The 12,898-nt window shown below is 49.7% G+C and overlaps 1 protein-coding gene across 1 annotated transcript in view; it reads right to left on the bottom strand.

Annotated features, from left to right (window-relative positions):
- The window catches only part of LOC106613120 (chloride channel protein 2), a 222,177-nt gene that overhangs the window by 138,722 nt on the left and 70,557 nt on the right, over window positions 1-12,898 (bottom strand). Inside the window, exon 2 of the mRNA XM_045724704.1 lies at window positions 6,595-6,748. Within this exon, the coding sequence (XP_045580660.1) occupies window positions 6,595-6,748 (154 nt within the window). The remainder of the gene's footprint in view (window positions 1-6,594; window positions 6,749-12,898) is intronic.

Genomic DNA, 12,898 nt, shown 5'->3' with positions numbered 1-12,898 from the left:
CGAGCGAGAGCGGCGGGGATAGAAAGCGAGCGAGCGAGGGGAAAGCGAGGCGAGAGAGCGAGCGGGGGATAGAGCGAAGCGCGAGCGGGAGAGGCTTGAGAGTGCAAGCGGGGAAAGTGAGCGAGAGAGTGAGAGCGCGGCGGGAGAAGGAGGCGGGGAGAGAAAGCGGCGAAGCGGCGAGGAGCAGGCGGGAGAGAGGGAGAAGGCGGGGAGAAGCGGCGCGGGAGAAGCGGCGCGCGGGAAAGCGGCGGCGAGAGAACAGCGGCGAGGAAAGCGGCGGCGAGTGGGGAAAGCGGCGGCGGGGAGAGAAGCGGCGGGAGAAAGCGGCGAGGGAGAAAGCGGCGAGTGGCGGGAGAAAGCGGCGGGGAGAAAGCGGCGGGGAGCCGAAGTGGGGGAAAGCGACGGCGGGGGAGAAGCGGCGCGAGCTGGGAAAGAGAGCGGCGGCGGGGAGAAGCGAGCGGGGAGAGAAGCGGCGGGGGGAGAGAAAGCGAGCGGGGAGAGAGAGAGAGCGGCGGGGAGAAGAAAGCGGCGGGGGGAGAAAGCGAGCGGGGAGAGCGAGAGAAAGCGGCGAGAGCGAGAGGAGAAGAGCGAAGTGAGAGCGAGCGGGGAGAAGCGGAGCGGCGAGCAGCGAGGAGAAGCGAGTGAAGCGGCGGGGAAAGCGAGTGAGAGCGAGAGGGAGAAGGCGTGGGGAGAGAGCGAGCGGGAGAGAGAGAGCGAGTGGGGAGAAAGGCGCTGGCGGGAGAGCGGCGGGGAGAGAGAAAGCGAGTGGGGAGAGAGAGAGCGGCGGAAAGCGGCCGCGGGGAGCGGCGGCGGGAGAGCAGCGGGAAGCGAGAGCGAGCGGGAAGGCGAGCGAGCGAGGGAGAGAGCGAGAGCGAGCAGGGAGAGCGAGAGCGAGCAGGAGCAAGCAGGGAGAGAGAGAAGCGGGGAGAGACGAGAGCGAGCGGGAGAAAGCGAAGCGAGCGAGCGCGCGGGAGAGCGAGGCGACCGGGGAGAGGCGGGGAGGGAGCGAGCGGGAGAGAGCGGAAGCGGGGAGAGAGCGAGAGAAAGCGAGGGGGAGAAGCGAGAGGGAGAGAGGGGAGAAAGCGAGAGAGAGCGAGAGGGGAGAGCGAGAGACGAGAGGAGAGAGCGAGAGACGAGGGGAGAGGCAGAGGCGAGAGGGAGAGCGAGAGAAGCGAGAGGGGAGAGAGCGAAGAGGCGAGAGAGGGCGGGAAAGCGAAAGGCGAGAGCGAGAAAGCGAGCGTGGGATAGAGAGCGGGGGGATAGAGAGCGAGAGTGCGGCGGGGTGAAAGCGAAGAAGCGCGGGAGGGGGGGAGCGGGGGGGAGAGCGGGGAAGCGCGCGGGGAGCGGGCGGGGGAGAAGCGGGGAGAGAGAGCGGAGGGAGCGACGAGCAGGGAGAAGCGCGAGCGGCGAGCGAAGCGCGGCGAGAGAAGCAGCGGCGAGCGAGAAAGCGAGCGCGAAGAGCGGCGAGATAGAGCACGCGGCGGGGAAAGCGAGGCGAACGACGGGATAGAGAGCGAGAGCGCGGCGAGGAAGCTTGAGAGTGCAAGCAGGGGGAAGTGAGACGCGGCGGGGAAAGTGAGAGCGGCGGGGAGAAAGAGTGAGCGCGGCGAGAAGAGAGAGAAAGCGAGCGAGAGCGAGCGGGGCGCGAGGAGAGAGGGGAGAGAAGCGGGGGAGAGCGGGGGAAGCGCAGCGGCGAGGAGAAAGCGGCGGCGGGAAGCGGCAGCGGCGGGAGAGCGCGGCGGGAGAAAGCGGCGGGAGAAGGCGAGAAAGCGAGCGGGAAAAGCGCGGGAGAAGCGGCGCGAGGAAGCGCGCGGCGAGGAAAGCGCGAGCGAAGAAAGCGAGCGAGCGAGAAAGCGACGGCGAAGCGAGCGAGGAGAAAGCGAGAGCGAGCGGGGGAAAGCGAAGAAGAGCGGGAGAAAGCGAGGAGAGCGAGAGGGAGAGAGCGAGAGGGAGAGAGGAGAAGCGAGAGAGAGCGAGAGGAGAGCGAGAGAGAGAGCGAGAGGGGAGAGGCGAGAGAGAAGCGAGAGGGGGAGAGCGAGAGAGAGGCGAGAGGGGAGAGAGAGCGAGAGAAGGCGAGAGAGAGCGGGAGAGGCGAGAGAGAGCGAGAGCGAGAGAGCGCGTGGGATAGAAGCGGCGGGGTAGAGAGCGAAGTGCGGCGGGGAGAAAGCGAGAGCGCGAGCGGAGGAGGAGAGAGAAAGCGAGCGAGGCGAGCGGGGAGCGAGGCGAGGAGAGAGGGGGGAGAAGGCGGGGGAGAAGCGGAGGAGCGCGAGCGGGGCGAGGCGGGGGAGAAGCGGGGGAGAGAAGCGAGCGAAGCAGGGAGAGAGCGCAGCAGCGAGCGAGAGAAAGCGAGCGCGAGCGGGGAGAAAGCGGCGAGCGGGAGAGAGCGGCAGCGGCGAGGAAAGCGAGCGAAGGAGCGGCGGGGATAGAAAGCCAGCGAGCAGCGGGGAGGAGCGAGAGCGAGAGAGCGGGCGGGGATAGAGGGCGAGAGCGCGAGGCGGGGAGAGCTTGAGAGTGCAAGCAGGGGAGAGAGTGAGCGCGAGCGGGGAAAGTGAAGCGCGAGCGGGGAAGAAGTGAGCGCGGGCGGAGAGAGAGAGAGAGAGAGAGAGAGCGAGCGAGCGAAGCGAGAGCGAGGAGAGAGAGGGGGGAGAGAGCGGGGGAGAGAGAGCGGGGTGAGAAGCGCAGCAGCGAGCGAGAGAAAGCGAGCGAGCGAGCAGCGGGAGAGAAAGCGAGCGGCAGCGGAGGGGAGAGAGCGGCGAGCGAGCGAGGAGAAAGCGAGCGAGAGAAAGCGGCGGAGAAAGCCACAGCGAGGAAAGCGGCGGCGGGGAGAAAGCGAGCGAGCGGAGAGAAAGCGAGCGGCGGGAGAAGAGCGAGCGAGCGGAGAGAAAGCGGCGAGCGGGGAGAAAGCGGCGGGGAGAGAGGCTAAGCAGCGGGGAGAGAGAGCGAGCGAGCGAGGAGAGAGCTAGCGAGCGGGGAGAGAAGCTAAGCGAGCGGGGAGAGAAGCGAGCTGGGAGAGAGCGGGGGAGCAAGTGGGGGAGAGCGAGCAAAAGTGAGCGGGAGAGAGAGCGGGGAGAAGCGAGCAGGGAGAGCGAGGGGAGAGAGCGAGCGAGGAGAGCGAGCGAGGGGAGAGAGCGAGCGAGGAGAGCGAGCGGCGGTGAGAGAGCGAGCGAGCGGGGAGAGAGAGCGAGCGGCGGGAGAGAAGCGGCGCGAGCGGCGAAGGGGCCAGAGTCGCGAGCGCGAAGGGGGCCAGAGAGTGCGGCCCGGCGAAGGGGGCCAGAGAGTGCGAGCGAGCGAAGGGGGGCCAGAGAGTGCGAGCGAGCGAAGGGGGGCCAGAGAGTGCGAGCGAGCGAAGGGGGGCCAGAGAGTGCGAGCGAAGGGGGGGCCAGCCAGAAGAGAGTGGGAGCGAAGCGGGGGCCGAGAGTGCGAGCGAAGGGGGGGCCGAGAGAGTGAGCGAGAGGGGGCAGAGAGAGAGAGTGAGAGAGCGAGTGAAAGGGGGAAGGAGATGTGTGGAGAAAGACAGAACGGAGGAAAAGAGACTGTCAGTGTAATTTCTCTGAAAAAACAGCTGCAGATCGGCTGTGTGTGTCCTAGGATGATGTACCTTCTAGGGGACTCGACATCAATAGGATTGAGTGACAGCAGGTTTGAGTGACAGCACCCTGAGGCCTGTCATTCCCCCAGCTGGGCTACAGATAGACAGCCCTGGGGTCCCTGTGACCCCCCCACCCCCAAACCCCCACAGCATGAGACCCAACTGTTCCACCTGGAAAATCTGTGTGTGTGTGCATGTGAGAAAGAGAGAGTGAAAGTTTCTGACTCTGTGTGTGTTGTGAAGGCTACTCCAGTGAACTCGTCACTGAATATTTCATGCCTGTTCTTATGGCTGAGCTCTTAACAGAATTCATTACACAACAATCCACTGTTTCACACACACACCAAACATACACTACATGACCAAAAGTAAATTTGACATACTGACTTGTTGGATGACTGGTGCCACGATGAAAGCCACTGAGCTCTTCAGTAAGGCAATTCTACTACTAAATGTTTGTCTGTGGAGATTGCATGGCTGTGAGCTCGATTTTCTACACCTGTCAGCAACGGGTGTGGCTGAAATAGCCAAATCCCCTCAATTGAAAGGGTGTCTACATACTTTGTATATATAGTGTAGTTGTGTAACCACTACATCACAACCTCAGTCTGGAGTGGATGGATGATCTCCAATCAGTTGTTTTTTTTATTATACCTCAAATATCAGAAAATGATTTACGTAATAAATCGTTTGCAAACTTTTGATTAGCAAAACAAGACAGAATCAAACAGAGAGAAACCCAGAGAATTGTGTGCTCCTGTGCTCCCATCCTGACTGTCCCCAGCCTTACTGACTGTAGCTGATCCTAGCTAGCGTAACCAAACCTCTGTGGTTGAGATTTCACCCTGTCTCCCTGGTAACGCAACACCACGGTAACATAGAACCAGCCTGTGTAATTCAGCCTCACTCTCCCTCTCTCCTGTACTCTCTCCATTTCTCTTTTTCAATCAAGGGTTCCTCTCGCCATCCTCCTGCTCTGTATTTCAGCCCCATCTTATATCGTTCTATAGCTCAACTATTCCCCCTGCTGGGTTATCCATGCAAAAGCACCCATTCCACTTTGGCTATCATTTTCTATAGCGAGACTCACTTTTTGTGACAGAATGTACTTGTAAAATGAGCCATATAGAAGTATCATTGTATTGATAGGTGTTCAGTGTGATCTGAAGAGATGATCCATACTGCGTTGTTCTGCTAATGGCATTACCAAACGTTCTCCTCTAGATAGCATGTGTGTAATTGCCTAATTGCCTGTAATTGCCTGTTGCATAGACAGAGGCCCATCACCGCCGCACACCTCCCAAGAGCGCTAGGCTGGAAGTGAGGGGATAGAGACACTGCTACAATATTCAGCTTCATTTACCAGGAGGAAATCAATGAGCAACATATACAGGTGTAGTGGGAAGTTTACATACACCTTAGCCAAATACATTCCAACTCAGTTTCACAATTCCTGACATTTAATCCTAGTAAAAATTCCCTGTCTTAGGTCAGTTAGGATCACCACTTTATTTTAAGAATGTGAAATGTCAGAATAATAGTAGAGAGAATTATTTATTTCAGCTTTTATTTATTTTATCACATTCCCAGTGGGCCAGAAGTTTACATACAATCAATTAGTATTTGGTAGCATTGCCTTTAAAATGTTTAGCTTGGGTCAAACGTTTCAGGTAGCCTTCCACAAGATTCTCACAATAAGTTGGGTGAATTCTGGCCCATTCCTCCTGACAGAGCTGGTGTAACTGAGTCAGGTTTGTAGGCCTCCTTGCTCGCACACGCTTTTTCAGTTCTGCCAACAACTCTTCTATAGGACTGAGGTCAGGGCTTTGTGATGGCCACTCCAATACCTTGACTTTGTTGTCCTTAAGCCATTTTGCCACAACTTTGGGTCATTGTCAATTTGGAAGACCCATTTGCGACCAAGCTTTAACTTCCTGACTGATATCTTGAGATGTTGCTTCAATATATCCTTGTGATGTCATCTATTTTGTGAAGTGCACCAGTCCCTCCTGCAGCAAAGCACCCCCACAACATTATGCTGCCATGCCCCCGTGCTTCATGGTTGGGATGGTGTCTTCGGCTTGCAAGCCTCCCCCTTTTTCCTCCAAACATAACGATGGTCATTATGGCCAAACACTTCTATTTTTGTTTCATCAGACCAGAGGACATTTCTCCAAAAAGTACGATCTTTGTCCCCATGTGCAGTTGCAAACCATAGTCTGGCTTTTTTACAGCGGTTTTGGAGAGGTGGCTTCTCCCTTGCTGAGCGGCCTTTCAGGTTATGTCGATATTGGACTCGTTTTACTGTGGATATATACTTTTGTACCAGTTTCCTCCATCATCTTCACAAGGTCCTTGTTCTGGGATTGATTTGCACTTCTCGCACAAAGGTATGTTAACTTCTTTGGGCTAGGGGGCAGTATTTGGAAGTTTGGATGAATGAGGTGCCCAAAGTAAACTGCCTGTTACTCAGGCCGAGAAGCTAGGATATGCATATAATTGGTAGTATTGGATAGAAAACACTAAAGTTTCCAAAACTGTTAAAATAATGTCTGAGTATAACAGAACTGATATGGCAGGCAAAAACCAGAGGACAATCAATAAAAATAAAAATTTCAGCTCACCATTGATTACAATGGCTGTCAATGGGAATACAAAAGGAAGACCTCCCAGATTGCAGTTCCTAGGGCTTCCACTAGATGTCAACAGTCTTCATAAAGAGTTTCAGGCTTGTTTTTTGAAGAATGAGCTAGAATTTGTAGTTTTAGTACGGATCATTGGGACGCTTGCGTCTCACCTCGACAACATCCGGTGAAATTGCAAAGCGCCAAATTCTAAATACAATAATCGTAATATTAAACATTCATGAAAATACAAGTGTCATACATCATTTAAAAGCCTAACTTCTTGTTAATCCAGCCGCGAGACAAAGAGAGACCTGGTCAGAAAACATGGTCTGGTTACAGTATGTCCAGCTTGAGTGGTCAGTATTGGTCAGTACTCACTGCGACACTTGGCACAGCGGCCCTTGTCGTACTCCAGAAGTTCCAGGGAGCGTGAGCGTTCTTTGACCGAGCGCCTCCAACCCCCCTCCTCCCTCAGGCGAGCTGCCTCTTCTTTAGCATACGCCCCCAACTCCTGTGTGTAGCGACCATACATCTGGAAGAACACACAGAAAGGGTTAAGGGAGAGCAGTAAGTAACACACACACATAAACATACAAAACATGCCATGTACTTACATCAAGGACTGGGTATCACACTAGACAACCCTACTTACTACAACACTAGTTTACTTACACATACTGTAGAGGACATTTCTAGACATCTTGTCGAATGAATGGGTCCCACCGGCACATTGCAATGACAGTCTACCGCCTTGATCAAAGCCACAATGTTTTGCATCAATGCTGTGTAATAAATTCTGCTATCAAACTGTTTTCATTATGTAATCCAGCATTTTTACAGGATATGTGAGCAACAAAAGTTCAACATTCACCTTTTGCAAGTAGTTCTGTCGTCTACGCATACAATTTGTTGCATATGTTAGTGAAATACAACGTACGCGCCACACAGAAAGCACTGCAACGCAATGCTGCAAGGCAAGCGCAGCGTTCCACTGAAAATGTATGTACTTCTGGTGTACCAAAATGCAATGATGCTGTCAGTCTGATCAAGGCTTAAGGATGGTCTATGCCTGGTCTGAAATGGATGGTCTATTTGGGTCAGTAAAAACTCCAGGCTCTATTTACAGTGCAAAGGACTGTATCAGCCAGAACAACTGGCCGAAGGACAGTATATACGAAAGTGGGAGGGAGAGAAAGAAACAGGGTTGGGGATTTTCACTCAGACAGAGAGAGTGTGCCAGCCAAGCTAGTTGTGCTGACTCTGGGTGTTATTACCAGGCTGACAGAACCTCCTCCTAGGTTATGGGTTAGAGGTCAGGGGTCATCGGAGTCTGGCGCCAGGCTTCTGAAGCCACCGCCCTCACTCCTCACCTTTACACACTCACTTATCCACATCACAAGTACAGGTCACCACATCAGTCACTTCACACACACAGACATGATCACAGACATGATCACAGACACTGTCATAGAAGCACACACAGGTTCCTGTAACAAGAGGTCCTTCCTTCACTTTAATCTCCCATAAAAACATCCCTTATGCCACCCACACACACACTCATTACACACACCCATTACACAAAGCAAGGGTATAAAAAATGAATCATAGATTTATTTTCCCATTGTCCTGTGGTATACTTGGACCCCACTTCTTGGCAGTAGGCTGGACGACCATTGATTTCTATTGGCTTGACCCTCCAGACTGAAAAACAGACAGCGGTGGAAAAGTACTAAATTGTCATACTTGAGTAAAAGACACATTAATAGAAAATGACTCAAATAAAATTTACCCAGTCAAATACTACTTGAGTAGAAGTATAAAAGTATCTGGCTTTAAATGTATTTAAGTACAGTGGTAGAAAAAGTACTCAGTTCTCATACTTGAGTAAAAGTAAATGCAATACATCAAATTCCTTATATAAAGCAAACCAGACGGCACGATTTTCGTATTATTTCTAATTACGGACAGACGGGGGCACATCAACACTGGTTAAAGCCGGTGTCTGATGATTTTAAATGAATCTTACCCCGTTGATTAACTCACCCACCCGCCCAAATCTCAAATCTCCAGAGAAATCTACCCTGATTGATGAAATCAAAATCAAATGTATTTGTCACATACACATGGTTAGCAGATGTTAATGCGAGTGTAGCGAAATGCTTGTGCTTCTAGTTCCGACCATGCAGTAATATCTAACAAGTAATCTAACCTAACAATTTCACAACAACTACCTTATACACACACACAAGTGTAAAGGAATTAATAAGAATATGTACATACAAATTTATGAATGAGCGATGGCCGAACGGCATAGGCAAGATGCAGTAGATGGTATAGAGTACAGTATATACATATGTGATGAGTAATGTAGTGTATGTAAACATTACATAAAATGGCATTGTTTAAAGTGGCTAGTGATACATTTATTACATCAATTTTTCATTATTAAAGTGGCTAGAGATGAGACAGTATGTTGGCAGCAGACAGTCAATGTTAGTAATGGCTGTTTAACGGTCTGATGGCCTTGAGATAGAAGCTGTTTTTCAGTCTCTCGGTCCCCGCTTTGATGCACCTGTACTGACCTCGCCTTCTGGATGATAGCGGGGTGAACAGGCAGTCGCTCAGGTGGTTGTTGTCCTTGATGATCTTTTTGGCCTTCCTGTGACATCGGGTGGTGTAGGTGTCCTGGAGGGCAGGTAGTTTGCCCCTGGTGATGCGTTGTGTAGACCTCACTACCCTCTGGAGAGCCTTACGGTTGTGGACGGAGCAGTTGCCGTACCAGGCGATGATACAGCCCGACAGGATGCTCTCGATTGTGCATCTGTAAAAGTTTGTGAGTGTTTTTGGTGACAAGGCGAATTTCTTCAGCCTCCTGGCCTCCACCCACACGCTGTCTGTGTGGGTGGACTATTTCAGTTTGTCCGTGATGTGTACGCCGAGGAACTTAAAAAAAAACTTTCCACCTTCACCACTACTGTCCCGTCAATGTGGATAGGGGGCTGCTCCCTCTGCTGTTTCCTGAAGTCCACGATCATCTCCTTTGTTTTGTCGACATTGAGTGAGAGGTTATTTTCCTGACACCACCCTCCGAGGGCCCTCATCTCCTCCCTGTAGGCCGTCTCGTCGTTGTTGGTAATCAAGCCTACCACTGTAGTGTCGTCTGCAAACTTGATGATTGAGTTGGAGGCGTGCATGGCCACGCAGTCATGGGTGAACAGGGAGTACAGGAGAGGGCTGAGAACGCACCCTTGTGGGACCCCAGTGTTGAGGATCAGCGGGGTGGAGATGTTGCAACCTACCCTCACCACAAAGTCCAGGACCCAGTTGCACATGGCAGGGTCGAGACCCAGGGTCTCGAGCTTAATGACGAGTTTGGAGGGTACTATGGTGTTAAATGCTGAGCTGTAGTCGATGAACAGCATTCTTACATAGGTATTCCTCTTGTCCAGATGGGTTAGGGCAGTGTGATTGCGATTGCGTCATTTGTGGACCTATTGGGGCGGTAAGCAAATTGGAGTGGGTCTAGGGTGTCAGGTAGGGTGGAGGTGATATAATCCTTGACTAGTCTCTCAAAGCACTTCATGATGGCGGAAGTGAGTGCTACGGGGCGATAGTTATTTAGCTTAATTACCTTAATTACCTTCGCTATACACAAACGTTCCACATAAATATTCTGTGGTTGGTGGTTTTTGTAATGATTTAAGTGACCATTGTGCTGGGGTTGCTGTTAGAAATACTGAAGGTTCCTAACACAAACCCACGCTTTATTCATAAGGGACATTTTAAGAGTTTTAATGAGCAGGCTTTCTTTCATGATTTGTTTTATTTTGACTGGCGCAAGATTGAGCTTATTCCTGATGTGGAAACTGCCTGAATTCTTTCATGATCTTTTTTCCAAATAGTAAACCAACATGCCCCATTCCACAGGTTGAGTTAAAGTGCGAGATAATCCATTGTTTTCTTCTGAGCTGTCTTGTATTATTCACAAACGTAAAATGCGCAACTTCACTTTTATGCCGATACTGTTATTTATTGTTGTGCCTCATCTCTCACAAAAGCTTTCCAGAACTTGCAAACTGCTTATTATACTGTTCAACATACCTTGTGTCAATTCAAGCTTATCCTCAATACTGACAAAAATAAACTAATGGTGTTTTCTAAAGCAAGAAAAAGACCTCTGAACCCATCACCTATTACTACCTGTCACGTCAATGAGATTGAGACTGTAACCTCAAATACCTTGACATTTTTATTGTTGACGGGCTCTTTTAAATTGTATATTAAACAACTTACAAAACAATTATTTTAGGAATAAGGCCTGTTTTTCTTTTGAAGCCAGGAGCCGGCTAGTATCAGCTACATTTATGCCTATACTAGATTACGGGGATATTTTATATGAATGCTTCTGCTCAGTGTTTGAGATCAATTGACACCCTTTACCATGGAGCATTGAGATTTATTTTAAACTGTAAAACCCTTACCCACCACTGCACTTTGTATAACAGGGTTGGCTGGCCTTCTCTAGTCAATCGAAGGCTCAGTCACTGGTATACTTTTATTTACAAAGCCATTTTGGGTTTACTACCATTTTATTTGGGCATTTTTATTGTTCAGAAATGTGGTGGGTACCCTCTTTGTTCGCAGGACTTTATCCTGCTAACTGTTCCAAATTAATTTGGTAAAAGGGCTTTTATATACTCTGCACCGTCGGCTTGGAACGCCTTACAAAATACACTACTTTTCAAAAGTTTGGGGTCACAAGCTATTTTTTTGTTAATTAAAATGGCATCTAATTGATCAGAAATACAGTGTAGACATTGCTACGTTCCAATGGCACGTTGTGCTCGCTAATCCAAGTGTGGTGTACCACAAGGCCGCTCTCTAGGCACTCTACTCTTTTCTATTTTTACCAATGACCTGCCACTGGCATTAAACAAAGCATGTGTTTCCATGTATGCTGATGACTCAACCATATACGCATCAGTAACTACATGTAATGAAGTCACTGAAACCTTTAACAAGGAATTGCAGTCAATTTTGGAGTGGGTGGCCAGTAACAAACTGGTCCTGAACATCTCTAAATCTAAGAGCATTGTATTTGGAACAAATAATTCCCTGAGTTCTACACCTCAGCGGAATCTGGTAATGAAGGATGTGGCTGTTGAACACGTTGAGGAGACTAAATTACTTGGCATTACCTTAGATTGTAAACTGTCATGGTCAAAACATATAGATTCAATGGTTGTAAAGATGGGGAGAAGTCTGTCCGTAATAGATGCTCTGCTTTTTTGACACCACACTCCACAAAGCAAGTCCTGCAGAATAGAGTTTGGTCTTATCTTGATTATTGTCCAGTCATATGGTCGAGTGCTGCAAGGAAAGACCTAGTTAAGCTGACATAGAACAGAACGGCACATCTTACTTTTCATTGTAATCAGAGGGCTAATATAAATAAACTCAGCAAAAAAAGAATTATCCGCTCACTGTCAACTGCATTTATTTTCAGCAAACTTAACATGTGTAAATATTTGTATGAACATAACAAGATTCAACAACAGACATAAACTGAACAAGTTCCACAGACATGTGACTAACAGAAATGGAATAATGTGTCCCTGAACAAATGGGGGGGGGTCAAACTCAAATGTAACAGTCAGTATCTGGTGTGGCCACCAGCTGCATTAAGTACTGCAGTTCATCTCCTCCTCATGGACTGCACCAGATTTGCCAGGTCTTGCTGTGAGATGTTACCCCACTCTTCCACCAAGGCACCCACAAGTTCCCGGACATTTCTAGGGGGAATGGCCCTAGCCCTCACCCTCCGATCCAACAGGTCCCAGACATGCTCAATGGGATTGAGATCCGGGCTCTTCGCTGGCCATGGCAGAACACTGACATTCCACCAGGGGTCTTTTCACAGTCCCCAAATCCAGAACAAATTCAAGAAAGTGTCAGTATTATATAAAGCCATTATTGCATGGAACTTCCTTCCATCTCATATTGCTCAAATAAACAGAAAACCTTGTTTCAAAAAACAGAAAGCAACACCTCACAGCACACCTCTCTCTTATTTGACCTAGATAGTTTGTGTGTATGTATTGATATGTAGGCTACAGGTGCCATCTGTAAAATATATATTTCTGTCCTTGAGTTGTCTATTAATGTTCTGTATTATGTCATGTTTCATGTTTTGTGTGGACCCCAGGAAGAGTAGTTGCTTCTTTTGCAACAGCTAATGGGGATCCTAATAAAATACCAAATGAGTGTGAGACTGAGTGAGTGAAAGAATAAACAGACAATGAGAGATAAGTGTGTGCCCTCTTATCTGAGAGAGTGTGTCAAGAAGAAAAAGGGATATTGAAAGTGAGGTGTGTGTTTTCCTCTTTCAGCGACCTACCTTAACATGACTCCATAATAAGAGGTAGAGGATTTCCTAGGGAGTAGAACAGTGTGAGAGGGAGAGAAAAAACAGAGCAAGCAAAATAGAGCAATAAAATATGAGATTCTGCAGAGCACGTGAGAGAAGGAATAACAGAAAGAGTGAGGGAGGAAAGAGGGAGGGGAGGCCCACTAGAGTCAGTGTTGGATGAACAAACAGATCACTATGTTATCATGGGAATGAGAGAGAAAGAGGTGGGGTAGAATGAGAGAAAAAGAGAGAGGGAGAGAGTAGGGGATGGAG

Source organism: Salmo salar, chromosome ssa09 (assembly GCF_905237065.1).
Source record: "Salmo salar chromosome ssa09, Ssal_v3.1, whole genome shotgun sequence".
NCBI lineage: Eukaryota > Metazoa > Chordata > Actinopteri > Salmoniformes > Salmonidae > Salmo > Salmo salar.
This window is presented reverse-complemented; position numbering and strand designations above follow the sequence as displayed.